This window comes from Galeopterus variegatus, unplaced genomic scaffold, assembly GCF_000696425.1.
Source record: "Galeopterus variegatus unplaced genomic scaffold, G_variegatus-3.0.2 Scaffold2431, whole genome shotgun sequence".
Lineage (NCBI taxonomy): Eukaryota > Metazoa > Chordata > Mammalia > Dermoptera > Cynocephalidae > Galeopterus > Galeopterus variegatus.
In genome coordinates, this window is record NW_007728542.1 from 53,661 (window position 1) to 73,609 (window position 19,949).

General features: G+C 46.2%; 1 protein-coding gene and 1 pseudogene across 1 annotated transcript; one reads left to right on the top strand and one right to left on the bottom strand.

Annotated features, from left to right (window-relative positions):
- Positions 1–2,561: 2,561 nt before the first annotated feature.
- LOC103597813 lies at positions 2,562–4,403 on the top strand (annotated as a pseudogene).
- An 11,212-nt stretch (positions 4,404–15,615) lies between these two features.
- CD300LB (CD300 molecule-like family member b) lies at positions 15,616–19,534 on the bottom strand. Its single transcript, XM_008581673.1, has 3 exons — positions 19,457–19,534; positions 18,629–19,045; positions 15,616–15,810 (listed from the first exon to the last, which is right to left on the bottom strand). Exons 1-3 carry the CDS (start codon positions 19,532–19,534, stop codon positions 15,616–15,618), a joined length of 690 nt encoding a protein of 229 aa, XP_008579895.1.
- Between the last annotated feature and the right edge of the window lie 415 nt (positions 19,535–19,949).

Here is a 19,949-nt window from a genome sequence, read left to right on the forward strand (position 1 = left end):
CACAGACATAAAAACTGAGGCCCAGGGTGGGGAGGAGGTACACCAAAGACCACACCATCTATGCAGAGCCTGGATTCTGGACCTGGTTCTAAATAGACCCGAGTCACCTTCTTTGAGCTGAACTCCTTTACCAGTGATATGGATTTGAGAATAGCCTTGCCCACAACCCAGAGCTGCAGGAAAGGATGGATAGGGTGGACGCTGTGAAAGTGGGGCACTGTTAGCTGAAAAACATGGCAAGTGCATGCGTTACACAGTGTTGTTATCATCCCGTGGTCTAAGTTCCTCTTCCTTCCCCAGACTGTCTGCCTATAGTGGGGTTGAATCTTTCTGACCCCCCTCTCATGGGCTTTTCTCTTTTTCTAGTGAATTTCAGGCTCAGCACAGAGATTTAATGAGGACACGTGGCAGTAATCTTGAGGTGGGAGTAAAGGACAATGTGCATTGGCAGTGTGAGGGTTGGGGGCCCAGCAGGTGGACAGAATAATACCTGGGGATTATTCTGCCTCCTAAAGTGGGCTGTAGAGACCCTGGTTTCATCTGGTTGGACAAATCCCCCCAAGTGCTTTCAAGATTGATGGAGGTAAGAGGTAAAGCAAAGGTGGTCATTAAGAGACATCCTCATGGTCACTTGAATTGACCTGGGTCTGGTCCTCATCCCTGCACATCTGGAACCTGATCTCCATCCAGACAAGCAGAGAGGCTCACACTCTACAATAACTCTCAAGTGGCTTATTTTGGCGACATTCCTTTCCACGGACCTGAATGCCTGTGACCCTCATCCAGCTTTTTGGTTTTAGCTACCTGGGAGGTTGCCTGAGGAGACACTTCATACAAATGGAATCACACAATATGTGGCCTTTGTGTCTGACTTCTTTCACTTAGCATCATGTTATCAAGTTTCAGCACTTATCAGTACTTCATTCCTTTTTATGGCTGAATAATATTCCACTGTGTGGATAGACCACATTTATCTATCCGTTCATTGGTTGATGGACACTGGTGTTGTTTCCACATTTTGGCTGTTATGAACAATGCCGCTATGAACATTCATGTACAAGTTTTCATTCATGTACAAGACATGCATTTTCAATTCTCTTGGGTACATACCCAGGAGTAGAATTGCTGGCTCATGTGATAACTCAATATTTAATGTTATTGACATTTTTACAAATTGAAACATAATTGATTATACATATTTCTGGGGTACAGAGTTGAATACCTGAGTGCAATATGTGATGATCAAATTAGGATAATTAGTATATTCATCATTAAAAAGCATAATCATTGTTTATGTCCATTAACCAATTTCTCACTAAACCCCCTCCCCCTTCCCTACCTCAAATAACCACAGTTCTGTTCTCTCCTTCTGAAAGTTCAACATATTATTAGGATTGTTCTTCCTTCCTTCCTTCTTTCCTTCCTTCCTTCCTTCCTTCCTTCCTTCCTTCCTTCCTTATTATCTCTCAATTATGAGTGAGGTATTTCTCTTTCTGTGCTTATTGCACTTCTAATTTTCTCCATGGTCATCTGTGCTGCTGCAAATTGCAGAATTTCATTCTTTTTTTATGGCTGAGTAATATTCCATTGTGTAGATACACATTTTCCTTATCCAGTCATCCATCAATGGACATTGCGGTTGGATCCCTATCTTAGTATTATAAATAGAGCTGCAATAAACACGGGAGTGCAGGTATCCCTTCAACATGATGATTTCCATTCCTTTGGGTATATACACGGTATTGTGATTGCTGGATTGTATGGTAATTCCATCTGTAGTTTGAGGAACCTCCATACTGTTTTCCATAATAGTTGTACTGATTTACGACTGTGTATAGGGTTCCCCTTTCTCTTCATCCTCATCGGCATTTGTTATTTTCCTTTTTATAATAGCCAGTCTAACTGGGGTGAGATGATATCTCACTGTGGTTTTGATTTGCATTTCCCTGATGATTAGTGATGTTGAGCGTTTTTTCATGTACCTATTGGCCATTCATATGTCTTCCTTTGAGAAATGTCTCTTCTTGTCCTTTGTTCATTCTTTAATCAGATTATTTGATTTTTTACTGTTAAGTTGTTTGAGTTCCTTGTATATTCTGGATATTAATCCTTTGTCAGATGTATAGTTTGCACATATTTTCTCCCATTCCATAGGTTGTCTTTTCACTCTGCGGGTTTCCTTTGCTGTGCAGAAGCTTTTTGGTTTGTTTATTTTTTTCTTTTCTTGCCTGTGCTTTTGAGGTCTTTTTTTTTTTTTTTTTCCTTTTTGTCTTTTTTCATGACCGGCAACGGATCACAACCCTCGGTGTTGCGCACGCACCTCGCTCAGCCAGTGAGCAGCCGGTCTGTATGTGGGATCCGAACCCTCGGCGGAAGCGCCGCCGCATTCCCAAGCGGCGCACTGTAGCAGTGCGCCACTGGGCCGGCCCCGTTGAGGTCTTATTCATGAAGTCTTTGTCCAGTCCTATATCCTGAAGTATTTCCCCTATGTTTCTCCTAGGAGTTTTATAGTTTCAGGATGTATATTTAAGTCTTTATTTCATTTTGAGTTGGCTTTGGAAATGGCAAAAGGTATGAGTCTAGTTTCATTCTTCTACACATGGATGTCCAGTTTTCCCAATAATTATGATTTGTAACAATATATATGCTAGTAATATTGATTTGATCAACATATCTCAATGTTCAACCCCCAAAATATGTGTAATTGATTTTGATTCAACAATCAATCAGTCAATCAATCAATAAAACTCTACAGTCCAGAAGAAAATGAGATGATATGTTAAAAATAATAAAAGAAAAAACTGCAGGCCAGGAATACTATACCTGGAAAAGCTATACTTCAGAAATGAGGGAGAAATAGTGTATTTCCTTGACAAACAAAAACTTAGGGAGTTCACCACCACAAATACATGAGAAAGAACAAAACCTGCTGGTAGAACATAAATGCGAATGAGAAAGAGAAGGAAACTAAATCTTACTCCCTCAAAAAATCAACAAACATCAAAGACAAACAATAAAAGAGGAAGAAAAGTAAAAAGATATTTAAAACACCCAAATGAAAATCAATAAAATGCCAGAAGTAAGACAATACCTTTCAATAACCCAAAATGTAAATGGATTAAACTTCCCACTCAAGACAGACTGACTGATCGTATTAAAAAGCTAGACCCAGCTATGTGCTGTCTTCAAGGCTTACGTTCTCTCACTCACCCCCACAGGCCCATGCTCTGCCTCCCCCCACCACTCCAACACCCCACTCTTCAGTGGCCTGCGGGCACCGCCTCTGCCAATCACAATGTAAGAAGAAATCGCCACCCTTGTCATTGACAACGGCTCCAGCATGTGCAAAGCTGGCTCTGCTGGGGATGACACCCCCCGAGCTGTGTTCGCCTCCATTGTCGGGCACCCTCAGCACCAAGGCATGATGGTGGGCATGGGCCAGAAGGACTCGTACGTGGGTGACGAGACCCAGAGCAACTGCGACATCCTGACCCTGAAGTACCCCATCGAGCACAGCATCATCACCAACTGGGACGATATGGAAAAGATCTAGTACCACATCTCCTACAATGAGCTGCATATGGTCCCTGAGGAGGACCCTATGCTGCTGACTGAGGCCCCCCTGAACCCTAAGGCTAACAGGTAGAAGATGACTCAGATAACATTCAAGAACTTCAACACCCTGGCCATGTAGATGGCCCTCCATGCCACGCTGTACTTGTATGCCTCTGGTCACACTCCTGGTATTGTCATGGACTCTGGAGATGGTGTCACCCACATGGTGCCCATCTATGAGGGCTAGGCCCTCCCCCATGCCATCCTGTGTCTGGACCTCGCTGGGGTGACCTGACCGACCACCTCATGAAGATCCTCACGGAATGTGGCTACAGCTTCACCACCACAGCTGAGCAGGAGATTGTGCGTGACATCAAGGATAAGCTGTGCTATGTTGTCCTGGACTTCAAGCAGGAGATGGCCACCACTGCATCCTCCTCCTCCCTGGAGAAGAGTTACGAGCTGCCTGATGGCCTGATGATCACCATCGGCAATGAGCACTTTTCCAGCCCTCCTTCCTGGCTATGGAATCCTGCGGCATCCATGAGCCCACCTTCAACTCCATCGTGAAGTGTGATGTGGACATCTGCAAGGACCTGTATGCCAACACGGTGCTGTCTGGTGGCATGACCATGTACCCAGGCATCGCAGACAGGATGCAGAAGGAGATCACTGCTCTGGCACTCAGCACTATGAAGATCAGGATCATCATCCCCGCTGAACATAAGTACCCTGTGTGGATCAGCGGCTCCATCTTGGCCTCACTGTCCACCTTCCAGCAGATGTGGATCAGCAAGCAGGATTACGACGAGTCAGGCCCTTCCATCATCAACCACAAATGCTTCTAAGTGGACTGCAAGCAGATACATAGCATTTGTTGCATGAGTTAATTCTGAAGTATAAATTTACTCTGGCAAATGTATACACCTCATGCTAGCCTCACAAAACTGGAATAAGCCTCTGAAAAGTAGTTTGTCCTTGAAGTTTGTATCTGATATCAACACTGGATTGTAGAAATTGCTGCTGATTTTGACCTTGTATTCAAGTTACCTGTTCCTTTGGCATACGTTTAACACCCTGTACATATCTTTGATTTAAACCCTTAGTACACGTGGCTCAGTCACTTGGTGGCTGAGTGAGAGCATGGCTTATGGAGAAGTCCGTGGCTTGGTGAGTCTGCATGACCATCAGTCTATTGATCTGTGCAGGGTATTAACATGTCAGAGCCGACTATTCCAGGATTTCTCTAGAGACTGGCAAGAGTTCCTGAATCGGTTGTCGTTTCTGTCTTGCTAGTCTAACAGGGCTCGGAGCCTTAGGACCTATTTTCCTTTCTTATCTGATGTTTTCCTGCCAGAACACCACAGGCTGTTACTTGCCTTGAGTTGGAAACTGTTTGCATTTACACCTGTAAATGTAGTAATTCTTTTAATTTATCTAAGGTTTTTGTATGTAATTCTTAATTCCTTAAGAGATGACAACAAATTTTGGTTTTCTACTGTTACATTAGAACATTAGGCCCCAGCAACACATCATTGTGTAAGGAAGAATAAAGTGCTGCAGTAACCCCTCCCCCAAAAAAGAGACTCATCTCACCTGTAAAGACACACACAGACTAATAGTGATGGGGTGAAAAAAGATATACCGTGCAAATGGAAACCAAAAACAAGCAGGAGAAGTTATTCTTACATTGGATAAAATAGACTTTAAGCCAAAGATGATAAAAAGAGACACAAAAGGCCACTATATAATGATAAAGGATCTATCCAGCAAGAAAACACAACAATCATAACTACATATGCACCCAACATCAGAGTACCCCGGTCTATAAAGCAAACACTATTAGACTTAAAGAAAGAGATAGACTCCAATGTGATAATAGTTGGGGACCTGAACACACCTCTCTCGGCACTGGACAGATCATCTAGGCAACAAGTCAACAAACACGGGATTAAAACTACACTTGAGACCAGTTGGACCTGGCGGACATCTACAGAATTTATCATCTGACAACTACACAATATACACTCTTATCATCATCATATGAAACATACTCCAGGATAGACCACATGTTAGGTCACAAACCAAGTCTCAAAAATTTTTTAAAACTTGAAATCATTTCAAGTGCCTTTTCAGACCACAACAGATTAAAACTAGAAATCGATAATTAGTGAAACTTTCAAAACTGTAAAAATACATGGAAATTAAACAATAGTCTCCAGAATGACTTATGGATCAAAGAAGAAATGAAAGAGGAAATAAAAAATTTCTTTAAACTAATGAAAATAAAGACACATCATGCCAATACCTGTGGGATACTGCAAAAGCAGTACTAAGAAGGAATTTTATTGCAACAATTATTGCTTTCGTCAAAAGAATAGATCTCAGATAAACCACCTAACGCTACACCTCAAAGAACTAGAAAAACACGAACAATCCAATCCCAAAATTAGTAGGTGGAAAGAAATAATTAAGATCAGAGCAGAACTAAATGAAATAGAGACCCAAGAAACAATACAAAAGATTAATGAAACAAAAACTTGGATTTTTGAGAAAATAAACAAAATACACAAACCATCAGCTAGATTTAGAAAAGAAAGAAGAGAGAAGTCCCAAATAACAAAAATCAGGAATGAAAAAGGAGACATTGCAACTGATTCCACAGAACTATGAAGAGTTGTTAGAGACTATTATAAACAACAATCCACGAACAAATTTCAAAATCTGGAGGAAATGGTTACATACAAACTACCAAGACTGAACCAAGAAGACGTAGAAAACCTGAACCAACCAATAACAAGCAATGAGACTGAAGCAGTGACCAGCAGTCTCCCAACAAAGAAGAGCCTAAGACCGGATGGCTTTATTGCTGAATTCTATCAAACCTTTAAAGAGGAATTAATACCAATTCTCTTTAAACTATGTCAGAAAATTGAAACAGAGGCCATTCTCCCAAACTCATTCTTTTTAAAAAAAATTTATTTTATTTATTGAATCAAAATCGATTATACATATTTTGGGGGTTGAACATTTGAGATATGTTGATCAAACCAATATTACTAGCATATATATTGTTACAAATTGTAATTATTCTTTATGCCCCTTGTCCAATCTCTCCCCTGCCCCCATTCCCTCCCCCTCCCCACTCTAATTACCCTACATTTCTTCTCTCCTTCTGAAAGAGTAATGGTTACTCTGTTGATTTGTTGCCTAGATGATCTGTCCAATGCTGAGAGATGTGATCAGGTCCCCCAATATTATCGTAGAGCAGATGCTTCTTCTGTCACTCTGGAATGGACTTTGTGGAGAGAGACATCCTCTTCTTTTCTTTGAGTCTGCTGATGACTCTCCTTGGGCGAATGCACTCCAGTGGTTGGTGGACCATTTGCGTGGTGGTTGTGACATCTAGCCGCTTTCACAGCAGCCATGGTTATTGTGGTGACTGTCATGGGCCTCCCACATGGAGGTGCTGTTTCTTGTATGCTCCTTGGCACTGGCAGTATGCCTGGTTGTGGGGTGTGTCTGATCCCCTTCTCCATGTCTCTGGTCCCTGGGCGGGCCCCAAGTTGCTGGCACCATGTACCTGGTTGTGGGAGGTGTGTCCAGTCCCCTTCTCCATGCCTTGGGTCACCGGGTGAGACCCAAGGAGCTGGCTTGGTGTGCCTGGTTGGGGGATGGGGGTCCAGTCCCCTTCTCCATGCCCCAGGTCCCTGGGCAGGCCCCAAGGTGCTGGCACTGTGTGCCTGGTTGAGGGAGGGTGATCCGGTCTCCTTCTCCATGCCTCGGGTCCCCGGGCGGGCCCTGAGGCGCTGGTGCAGTGTGCCTGGTTGTGGGAGAGAGGTCCAGTCCACTTCATGCCCCAGGTGCCCAGGTAAGCCCCGAGGTGCTGGCCTGGTATGTCTGGTTGTGGGAGAGAAGTCCAGTCCCCTTCTCCATGCTTTGAGACCCCGGGCAGGCCTCAAGGCACTAGCATGGCGTGCCTGGTTGTGGGAGAGAGGTCCGGTCCCCTTCTCCATGCCCTGGGTTCCTGGGCAGGCCCTGAGGTGCTGGTATGGTGTGCCTGGTTGTGGGAGGAGGGTCCGGTCCCCTTCTCCATACCTCAGGCCCCCAGGTGGGCTCCGAGGTACTGGCATGGTGTGCCTGATTGTGGGAGAGAGGTCCAGTCCCCTTATCCATGCCTTGGGTCCCTGGGCAGGCCCCAGGTTGTGGGCATGGCGTGCCTGGTTGTGGAAGAGAGGTCCAGTCCCCTTCTCCTTGCCTCGGGTCACAGGGTGGACCCCAAGGTGCTGGTGTGGTGTGCCTGGTTGTGGGAGGGGGGTCCAGTCCCCTTCTCTGTGCCTTGGGTCCCCGTGCTGGCCCCAAGGCACTGGCACAGTTTGCCTGGAAGTGGGAGTGGGGTCCGGTCCCTGGATCCAAGCCTCTGGCTCCCAGGAAGGCCCCAAGGTGCTGGTGGTGTGCCTGGGCCAGAACTAATTTTTTGTCCTTTGCTTCTTTTTTTTTTTTTTCCTTTTTTGTCTTTTTTCGTGTCCGGCAACGGATCGCAACCCTCAGTGTCGCGCCCGTACCAGACCTGGACCAGCAACGGGATCACAACCCTCAGTGTTGCACCCACACCTTGCTCAGCCAGTGAGCGGGACGGGCCGGCCCCTTGTCCTTTGCTTCTAACACGGGGGAACTTCCTGTGGGAAACAGTACTTGAGCTGTGTGGTTGAGCTAAATTGCTGCTTTGCTGCTGTTTCCCTAGGGAAGGCTTTTTGTGCAGCTCAGGGCTTAATGGTTGATCTTATAGGGATTTCCAGCTCTCCAGAGACCCAGTGGATCTGTGTTCTGTAGAATCTCTGATCTGGGCCTGAGTTTTTTTTTTATCAAACTGCACCCCATGCAATTCTGCATTCCTGACCATTCTCCTCTGAGTGGTCCTGTGTTGATTGGGGGTCAGGTCGTCTGTCCTTGCTGTGTCCCAGTGTTCTCCTGGTGTTCCCATCTCGCCCACTGCCCATGCTCCAAACACTTCCCATGAGACCAGCCCTGTGCTGGTCCCTTGCAATGACTCACTGGTCTCTGAATTGCTCCCTTTTTTCAGTTGTTCTGGCTCCTTGCTCCCGTGTGGGTCCACAGGAACCCTATTAGTGGTCTTGCTATTCTCAGGGCTGCCAATGCCCTCTTCTCCCCTGCAGTCTCCAAGTAACTCCATCTGAAGGGCACAGCTGCTGCTTCTGCCGGCTCCTGCTGCATGTGCTCATCAGCTCCAGACTTAAAGTGGCTGCAGCCCGAAATGCTCAGAGCAGCTTTTTCTTTCTCTCATTGTAGTTTCTCCCACCTTCATGCACTCCATAGGTCTCTCCTCCTCTTCCCCTGAGCTCCAGCAGCCCCAGCTTGGCTGATGTTACATTTTTATAGTTGTAAATTGGTTGATTTGTGGGAGAGAGTGACACTGGGAACCGTTTATTCTGCCATCTTGACTGGAACCCTCTCCTCCCAAACTCATTCTATGAAGCCAGCAACACCCTGATACCAAAACCAGACAAAGATATAGTAGAAAAAGAAAACTACAGGCCAATATACTTGATGAACATAGATGCAAAAATCCTCAACAAAATATGAGCTAACAGAATACAGCAACACATCAAAATGATTATGTATCATGATCAAGTGGGATTCATCCCAGGGATGCAAGGATTGTTCAGTAAACACAAGTCAAGAAATGTGATATACCACATAAACAAAATTGAGGACAAAAATTATGTGATTATCTCAATAAACACAAAAAAAGCATTTGACAAAATTCAACATCCCTTCATAATAAAGACTCTCAGCAAGTTAGGTATAGAAAGAAAGTATCTCAAAACAATAAAAGCCCTATATGAGAAACCCACTGCCATTATCAGCCTGAATGAAGAAAAGCTGAAAGCTTTTCTCTTAAGAACAGGAGCAAGAAAAGGATGTGCACTCTTACCACTCCTATTTAACATAGTACTGGAAGTACTAGCCAGAGCAATCAGGCAAGAGAAAGAAAGAAAGTGAATCCAGACTGGAATAGACAAAGTTGAACTGTCCGTGTTTGCAGATGACATGATCTTATATATAGAAAAACCTAAAGACTCTACAAGAAACCTCTTAGAGCTGATAAACAAATTTGGTAAAGCTGCAGGACGCAAAATCAACATGCAAAAATCAGTAGCATTTGTAAACTCTAGTAATGAACTAGTAGAAAAAGAAATCAGGAAAGCAAGCCTATTTACAATAGTTGCCCCAAAATAAAATACCTAGGAATAAGTTTAACCAAGCAGGTAAAAGATTGCTATAACAAGAACTACAAATCACTGCTGAAAGTAGTTAAAGAGGACACAAAAAGAAGGAAAGACACTCCATGCTTTGGATTGGAAGAATTAACATTGTGAAAATGTCTATACTACCCAAAGCAATCTACAGATTCCATGCAATCATCATCAAAATACCACTGAGATTCTTCATGAAATCTAAAAAACAATCCTAACATTCATGTGCAACAACAGAAGACCCCAAATAGCCAAAGCAATCCTGAGCAAAACAAAAAAGAAAGCCGGAGGCATAACACTACCTATCTTCAAACTATATTACAAAGCTATAGTAACCAAAACACCATGGTACAGGCATAAAAACAGACACTTGGACCAAGGGAACAGAATAGAGAACCCAGAAATCAACCCACATACTTTCAGCCAACTGATCTTCGACAAAGGCAACAAGAACATACACTGGGGAAAAAACTGCCACTTCAATAAATGGTGCTGGGAAAACTGGACATCCATATGCAGAAGAATGAAACTAGACCTGTACCTCTTGCCTTATACCAAAATCAACTCAAAATGGATTAAAGACTTAAATATAAGACCTGAAACTATAAAACTCCTAGGAGAAAACATAGGGGAGACACTTCAGGATGTTGGAGTGGGCAATGACTTTATGAATAAGACCCCCAAAGCATAGGCAACAAAGAAAAAAAAAAGGGATTTTATCAAACTAAAAAGCTGCTCCACAGCAAACAAATTAACATAGCAGAAAGACAACCTATGGAATGGGAAAAAAGATATTTGCAAGCTATGTACCTGACAAGGGATTAATATCCAGAATATATAAGGAAATCAAACAACTTAACAGTAAGAAAACAAGTGACCCGATTAAAAAATGGGCAAAGGAGCTAAGTAGGGATTTCTCAAAGGAAGATACACAAATGGCCAACAGACACATGAAAAAATGCTCAACATCACTAAGCATCAGAGAAATGCAATCAGAGAAATGCAAATCAAAACCACATTGATATATCATTTCACACCTTTTAGACTGGCCATTATCCAAAAGACAGAATCGCAAATGCTGGTGAGGATGCAGAGAAAGGTGAACCCTCCTACACTGTTGGTAGGACTGTAAGTTAGTGGAAAACAGTATGGAGGTTCCTCAAACAGTAGATAGAACTGCCATAGGATCCAGCAATCCCACTGCTAAGAGTATACCCAAAGGAATGGAAATTGTGTTGAAGGGATACCTGAACTCCCATGTTTATCACAGCTCTATTTACAACAGCTGAATTGGAACCAACCTAAATGTCCAATGATGGACGACTGGATAAGGAAAATGTGGTATATGTACACAACAGAATGCAGCTCTGCCATAAAAAGGAATGAAATTCTGCCATTTGCAGCAACATGGATGACTTAGAGAGAATTATGTTAAGTGAAATAAGCCAGCACAGAAAGAGAAATATTGCATGCCGTCACCCATAAGTGGGAGCCAGAGAGAACCAGAGAGAGAGAGATACAACAATCACAATAATTCCTTGAATATTCAAAAAGGAGAGAATAGAACTGAGGCCACCAGTGGTGGGAAAGAAGGAGGGAGAGGGAGAGAAATTGGTAAAGGCTACAAAAAATGAATACATTGTATAATCATAAATATAGTATTTATCCTGACTTGAGCATTGTATATTGCACACAGGTATTGATGTTCAATGCTGTACCCCACAGATATGTACAATCAATTATGTTTCAAATTTTTAAAATGGAAAAAAAAGACAATATCAACAGTAAAAATGCAACCCACAGAATGGGAGAAAATATTTTCAAATCATATATCTAATAAAGGATTATATCCAGAATATAGACAGAACTCCTAAAACTCATGAGAAAAAGAAAACAAACAGCCCAATTAAAAAATGAGCAAAGGACTTGAATAGACATTTCTCCAAAGAAGACATACAAATAGCCAATAAGTATATGAGAAGATGCTCAACATTACTACTTATCAGGGAAATGCAAATTAAAACCACATGAGATATCACCTCACATCTGTTAAGATAGCTGTTATATATTTAAAAACAACAACAAAAGAAGAAAAAAACAGAAAAGAAAACAAAATAATGAATGTTGGTGAGGATGTGGAGAAATTGCCTTGTGACATTCCCACTTGTGGGAATGTCAAATGGTGCAGCTGTTATGCAAAAGAGTATAGAGATTACTCAAAAAATTAAAAATAGAGCTACCATATGATCCAGAAATCCCATTTCTTGGTATTTATTCCAAAGAATTGAAAATGGAACCTCAAAGTGATTCACACTCCCATGTTCATTGAAACATCATCCACAATAGCCAAGAGATGGAAACAACCTAAATGTCCATCCATGGATGAATGGATAGAGAAATTGCAGTATATACATACCATGGAATATTATTCAGCCTTAACAGAGAAGGAAATCCTACCATACGCTACAAGATGGATGAACCTTGAGGACCCTATGCGAAGTGAAATAAGCCAGTCACAGAAGGACGAATGCTGCACGATTGCACTTATATGAGGTAGCTAAAATAGCCAAACTCACGGAAGCAAAAAGCAGAGTGGTGGTAGCCAGGGGCTGGGGGAGGGGATGGGGAGTTGCTGTTCAATGGGCAGAGTTTTAGCCACGGAAGATGAAAAGTTCTAGAGAGCTGCTATACAACAATGTGCATACAATTAACCATATTGTATGTACTGTGCATTTAAAAGTTTGTTCTTGGAGAAACTTGTGTTGAGTGAAACGAGCCAGGCACAGAGGGATAAATTCCACATGTCCTCACTCATAAGTGGGAGCTGGGAGAGAAAGAAGGAAGGAAAGACAGACCTCGGTGGTGCATTGGACTTGCAGAGGGAGAGAACATACCTAGGGTTGCAGAGTGGGGTGGGGGGAGGGGGAGGAAGGTCAGGGATTAATTGGGTGGGGGACATGGGGAATAATCACAGTGGGTGGTGATGAATGTGCTGCTAGTATTGATCTGGCCATCATATCCTGGGCACAAGTGGTGACGGTCAGCTTTGTATGCCATGAATATTCATAACCAATAATTTTAAAAAAAGTTCGTTGAGGGCAGATTTCATGTTAAGTGTTTTTACCAAGATTTAAAAAGAAGACAAAGGGCTGGCCGGTTAGCTCAGTTGTTTACAGTGCAGTGTTATAACACCAAGGTGCAGGGTTCGGATCCCCATTGCCATGAATATTCATAACCAATAATTTTTTAAAAAGTTTGTTGAGGGCAGATTTCATGTTAAGTGTTTTTACCAAGATTTAAAAAGAAGACAAAGGGCTGGCTGGTTAGCTCAGTTGTTTACAGTGCAGTGTTATAACACCAAGGTGCAGGGTTCGGATCCCCATACTAGCCAGCAGCCCACTGCCACCTCCCCCCCCTCAAAAAAAAAAATCGGTTAAAAAAGAAGAAAGAACCTTGCACCCCAGGCCCTGGTAACGGGACTGACTCACCGTTATTGTTTTTGTTATTCTCTCTGTTGCCTCCTTCCTGGCTGGGCTGCTGCTTCTCCTTCTTGCCACCCCCACCCCCGCCCCACCCCCAGCACCCTCTGGCTCTGAACTTCCTCTGTGATCAGGAACTTGCTCAAAAGCAAAGGCCCAGGGGAGAAAGGAAGCCACGGGGAAGGAGAAGTTGTGCTTTTCTCTTAAAAGAGCAATCCACCCGCTCTCTCTCCACTCCTCTACCTTCTCTAACCTTTGATTACAATGAACGCCAAAATTGGCATATACGAAATCCTCGATAAATTCTAAAATTTGCATGTGTGGAATGCTCGTAGTCTGCAGCTATTTAAGGGCATAAGGCCTTCTGCTTCATCCTCCTGATAGAAACACATTTGCTGGAAAATGCAATCCAAGCTCTAGTGGCTAATTTATTGATTTTTCGTCTTTCTCCTTACCCCAGAGAGTGGGTGTATTAGGCAAGCTTGGCTTGTCAGCTTTTGTTAGAACCTCAAAGGGTATTTCTCAGAAGTGTGTGTGGGGGCTGGGGGTGCAAGAGCGCGTGTGCTGGGGGTGACATTTGGGACAGACAGACAGGCAATAGATGCCTAGTCTACTCCAGAGGATTCTCCTTAATGCAGAATAACAACCCACCTACACCATCCCAAACAGAACACAGGATTCACTGAATTAATATTGAGAAACTGTAGGATAAGCATTGTCAGCAGCTTGGCAACCACCAACAGCTCCTCACCCATTTGAGCCCCCGCTCTCCCTCCCACAGAGCTGCAGCATCATCCCTCAATCTGGCCAGATCTTCAGAAGGCTGGATCCAGGGACGTATTCACAGAGGCCTCTGGGGCTGGTGGACTGTGGGTTTTGGTTCCCAACAGAATGACTCAGAAGGTCTTAGTCTGGTCACTTTGTGTCATATTCTTTCCTTTCTGGGCACTGTGGAATTTTCAGCCCCATCATAGACCACATCCTAAACTAAGTTCAAAGTTAGAGACAGTTTGTCATTGACCGAAGCATAAGACTGGGTTATAGAGTCCCAGTGGGGAGCGGAGGCCCCAGGTACCATGCTGGGACCAGGAGATCCCCTTTCCTTTATCCCCTGGAGAGGCATCGTCCTGTTGCCTCATGAGGCTGAGAATCAGGGCCCATCTGTTAGGACCAAGGGCAGGGGCAGGGTGGACACGTCCTCACGGTGTTCAGGGGACGCATTCAAACGTTTGTGTATGTGTGTTTGCGGGGGCGGGGGGGGCAGGCATCGCAAATGACACTGTTTCTCCTCGCATGGAGTGAAGCTCCCTTTAGTGTGAGGGCCCCTGACCCATATGACACAAAGTGACCATATTCAAGGGTGTTGTTGCTGTGGGTGAGGCATTTGAAAGAGACAACATCTTGTCCCTCAGACAGTTTTTATTATGGAGATTATTTAAACAAAATTACTTAGAAGAGACAACATCATTTCCTTTGGATGGTTTTCATTATTAATACTATTTAAACAGCATCATTTCAAAGAGACAACATCATTCATTGCCCTGAGACAGTTTTCATTACCGCCCTCCCCCACCTTGAGGTAGTTTTTGAGGCTCAACAGGGCCTTTGGGGAGAAGTCCCCGCAGTTGTGCTGAGGAGAGAAGCTCAGGTCAGACTCCCACGCTGTGGCCCCCACGAAGCCCCCACCCTGAGAGCCGGGTGGCCCGGGAGCTCGGGGAGGCCCACGGAGGAGGAGGAAGCTCAGCACTGGCCAGGGAGCCCTGCGGACTCAGAGTGGCATCTCCCCAGGGGCGGACGGTGTCCAGCCCCTCACGCCCCAGAACCAGGACCTCACCCCAGCATCACCCTCGCCGTGTGGGGAGAGCATCAGTCACGAACACGAGTCATCCAAACCCAACTTGACTAGCTTGGGAAAAGCAGATTTTTGAAAAACATGTGTATCAGGCGCTCAGGCAAATGTGTTGAGCTGGTCTCAGGAGTGACGGCAACCAAGGCCTGGGCGGGTCTCCCTCTCAGTTTCTCTCTCTGTTCTGTCCCAGGCTCTGCACCAGAGTTATTCCAGCAGGGGGGACACGGCTGTCCGCAGTTTGGGCTCCATCCCAACAGCTCCCAACTATGAGCCCCAATCCCCATGGGGTGGGGGGGTGGGGCATTGGCTCCCTGAAGAAGTGGGAGCAAGGTGCTGGCACCCCAGGTACTGAGGACAAGCTGTCTGCATCCTGCTGACTCAGGGGGGTTTTCTTCCACAGCCTGGGTCTCCCCTGGAAATGGGTCCAGGACAGGAAGGCTGCTCGTCCATCTGTCTAAGGGGCTATGTCTTTGGTCAGAAGTTCAGAGGACAAGTTCGTGTGGCTAGGCTGTTGATATTGCTCCTCGGAGACCTTCTGAGACCCTTTCAGCCAGAGGACAGCACCAGCCATGATAAGCAAGATGGGTACCTTCACAAATACCAGAAGCATGTAGTGGGTCCTGTGGGAGGAGACACAGTGATCAGGGCCCTAGGCCCCTCCAGACCCCGCCAGACCCCATCCTGACACCGTGGAGCCATCAGCCAGCTCGGCAAAGCCTGTGACCCTGGGCATGGCAGCCCCACTCTAAAGACCCCCATGATGCAACCATGAGGGCTTTTCTGACAGTAACATCAGCTGATTTTGTACTGGGCCCTTTTTCCTTTCTAATTTTATCTTCTGGGACTCCCCTTAGCCCAATATCTCAGCTCAATAGAAGCATCTGGAGGTCACCAAATATAGGTTGTGCTTTCCTGCCTCTCTTCCTGGCTAATGCCAGCTCCAGGTTGGTAAATCACCCACCCTGTTCTGTGTCACTTGATATCTCGCATAGAAGCATCTGGAGGTCACCAAATATAGGTTGTGCTTTCCTGCCTCTCTTCCTGCTAATGCCAGCTCCAGGTTGGTAAATCACCCACCCTGTTCTGTGTCACTTGATATCTCGCACCATGGAGATTGGTACTTTATCTCCCCTAGGCGCCCCCAAGGCCACCAATGCTTTTTTGTTGACCAGCTGAATGGGCGGATGATGTGTGCACAGAAGAGCTCTGCAGAGCGGTTTTCTGGTGAGAGCTAGAACAGGAAGGTGGTGGTGAGGAGTAATGGGGTGAGATGGAGGATGGGCTTGAAGCCTTGACTCTGGCTATAGCAAGTGTTGGCATCTGGTGACAGAACACGGACAGAAGTCCCCAGGCTTGGCTTCCCCATAGGAGGGACCCCAGGTACGAGCAGGAGAAAGGGCCACAATCACTCACCTCTTGTAGAAGCCCCCTGTATTGTTGCTGCCAAACTGTTCAGACGGCAGGGTTGCTTCCACTGTGGGCAAAGTTGGCCACAGGTTATTGGCACAGTTGGGGGTTCTTGCATAGCTCACAAGCCACCCCCACCCTGCCAGCCCTCACCAGGAGAAATCCTTCCCCTGGAGTAGGAAGCTTTGTCTCTGGATAGAGTTCCTTGGGCTTCTGCTGAGTCCTCTGAATCACAACACACAGTCATTTTTCTATCATTTTCAGGTGTGGCAAGAAGAAATAAAAATTAGGTAGGAGCGAGCACTGTAGTTTTTTCTAGGGGGAGAAATAAGTCTTTTCATGCTCTCTTTCCAATTACCCCTGTAAGTGGGACAGATGGGGGTGGTGGGGAATCCCTGGTCCTTTCCACTTGAGTCGTGTCTGAGCAGGGCTCAGGAACAGAAAGTTCTGAAAATGGAGCATGCAGTTTTTGTAGTGGTAGGGGGGAGGGGGACTCCGGAAGGCTGGTGAGTAAGATAGTGTATTCTGGTTAAATAGTGAACAATGACCAAGAGGATCGAAACATTTTTATGAGAAACTACGTAGGCAATTTATGGTGAGCAGTTTGGTCTCGGACTCCTGAGACCAGCTCGGCACTGTGCATCCATGGCCTGCCGGTTATCTTATGAGTCCTAGGCTCGAAGAACTCCTTTCTCAAAGGTCCCAGGCTTTGGTAGCTCCTGGCTGAGCTCCGGGTGATTCCAGTCATAATGGCTCCTCTGGAGATTGTTGATCATCTTACAGGCTGGTACCCTGTGGGTCCCCCACCCCAGGCCTTTCCCCCTAAGGCTTCACATTGGGCACATATTTAGCCTCTCTGTCCCTTGCTCTCGAGTCTTACTCAATCCCTTTTCTGTCCCCACGGATCTTCTTGGCTTCCCCTACTTGGCAGCCCCGGGGAAGTCTTGCTCGGGTGACCCTTTGTGAACTCCACTTTCCCTGGTGGCAGCCTGTGTGTCCAATCCTAACAACACATGGGCTTATTCCAAAGCCAGCTTTGTCTGTTTATACATAACCATCCAACATGTCTGAGTGGACACTGGGTTGAGGAATGACTGGACACACATGTGCTGCGTGGACATGGAGATGGGCTGTTTCTCAGGCACCAGTGACAACAGCAGAAAGACCCCAGCATCCCTCAATGGGGTCTGAGGCACAGAGGAGATACCAGGGCAGCTAGAGAGGTCCCTGAGGTTGACTCAGTGGTTGAAATCTTTTTTTTTTTCCTTTTTGTCTTTTTTCGTGTCCGGCAACGGATCGCAACCCTCAGTGTCGCGCCCGTACCGGACCGGGACCGGCAACGGGATCGCAACCCTCGGTGTTGCTCCTGCCCCTCGCTCAGCCAGTGAGCGGCCGGTCTGTATGTGGGATCCGAACCCTGTAGCAGTGCGCCACCGGACCAGCCCAGTGGTTGAAATCTTTAAGCGTCCACTGTTATCTGTGCACCTCCCTGGGCCTTTCTTACCTTTCTTGCTCTTACAAAGCCAGAGAAAGTAGAGGAGGGGGTGGCTGGGGACCCAAAGAGAAGATGCACTGTAAAATGCCCAGGGTCACTTTGGGTTGGCCAAGTTCCTGGGATTCAAACTGGGACCCTCCGGGCTGCCCCACATCCCCACTACCCCAGGTAATGACAGGTCCAGGGTGTGAGTACCAGAACACAGACCACTTCCTAGAGTGATGCTCCGGGACCCTCTGCAGACATCTGAGGCCCACCGGGGCTCCAGTGAGGAAACATGAGGCTTCCAGGGATGTCCAGCCCTGGAGAACAGGGCTGGGCCATGGGCCACCAAAGCCAAGGTCCACGCCCCTGCCCCCACTCCAAGCCCTGCCAGCCCAGCTGTGCATCAGCTGGACCTTGGAAAGACCTCAGGGACTGTCATAGGAATAGTAGTGCTGGGCTGCTGCTCTTCCTCAGTTTCTCCCATTCCAGCCCCCCATCTTTCTGTCTGTCTGTCTCTCTGTCTCTTAGGCTGTCAGTCATTTTCCTTCAGCCCATGCGGAGGAGTGGGAAGAGCACTGACTTTCTCAGTCCCAGTCACCAGGGCCACAGCATAGATGAGAAAGCTCTTACCTGGGTCAACAGTCACTTTAACTTGGGTCCCGCAGTCAGTTCCAGTCCTCTCAATCCCACACCAGTAAATATCTGTGTCATCTCGCCTGAGCCCCTTCATGGTCACTGAGAACGAATGGTCTCTGTGATTGTCCCTGATGGACACACGGTCACTCTTCTCCTCCTGCTCAGACCCTCTGGTTTGAATGAGGATATTGCAAAATCTCCAGATCTTCCCTCTACACCACCACTTCTTGTAGGTCTCCCAGCCTGGGTTGTAGTGACACTGCACAGTAACCGACCCCTGCTCCCGGGCTCTGACGGACTTTGGGCCTTGGATGGAGAAACAGCCTGGAAAACAGAATCTCAAGATACAGACCCCACCACCCTGAAACAAACCGATGTTCAGGGACTGGATGGGGGCCCCTGGCCTTCCCAGCCACCCCCTAACACCCCTGACTCCTTCCCACCTCTTCCTCAGCCCAGCCTCCCACTGGCTTCCTAGAGACGATGCTCTGGCCCCTCCCAGCCTTACCTCCCTAGGCCTGCTTGCAGCCTGTGACACCCTGACACCCTGTCACCTTCTTTCCTTGTCCTCTCAACAATGTTCTCATCTTATCTCCTCCTTCTCTGACTTCTTTGCCTGCGAACCCTCAACCGATTCCCCTGGCCGTCTTCTCTCTTTAAATCTTGGTGTAACCAGTGATGTGTTGGTAAATATTTAATGATCAGCCCTCTGGGGGAAAAAAGATCTCTGGCTTGTAACATTTGCCAATTTCTGTAGTGAAAATCCTCCCACCACAGCTGATGTCAGTGTGATGTCACTGGACGCAGAGCTGGGGGAAGATGCCCAAGACCAGCACTTGTCCGCCAGCATGAGCCGGCTCACGCACACAGTGGATAACCAGGGTCCTCTCTCCAGCCTGCACCTGGTCTCACTTTACATGTGCCCACACATGGATTCCCTCTATTTCTATGGTTTCAATTGTTGCCTGTATCCTGTTGATTCCCAAATCCATATTTGTAGCCCAACTTCTCCCCTTAGCTCTAGCCCACCATTTATAAATACACACTGGATGTCTCTACCCCAAATCCAATAGTTACAGAACTGAATGCACTGCCTCTCACACCCCAAACCTACTCTCCTTCAGCACCTTCTCTCTCTAGTGGGGGATTGGATGTGAACAGACTGACAAAGACCAGATAGGACTGAACGAGTTAGATACAGTGTAAGTTGAACGGGTGTCCTGTCATCCTGTTGGTCTCTCTAGTGGGGGATTGGATGTGAACAG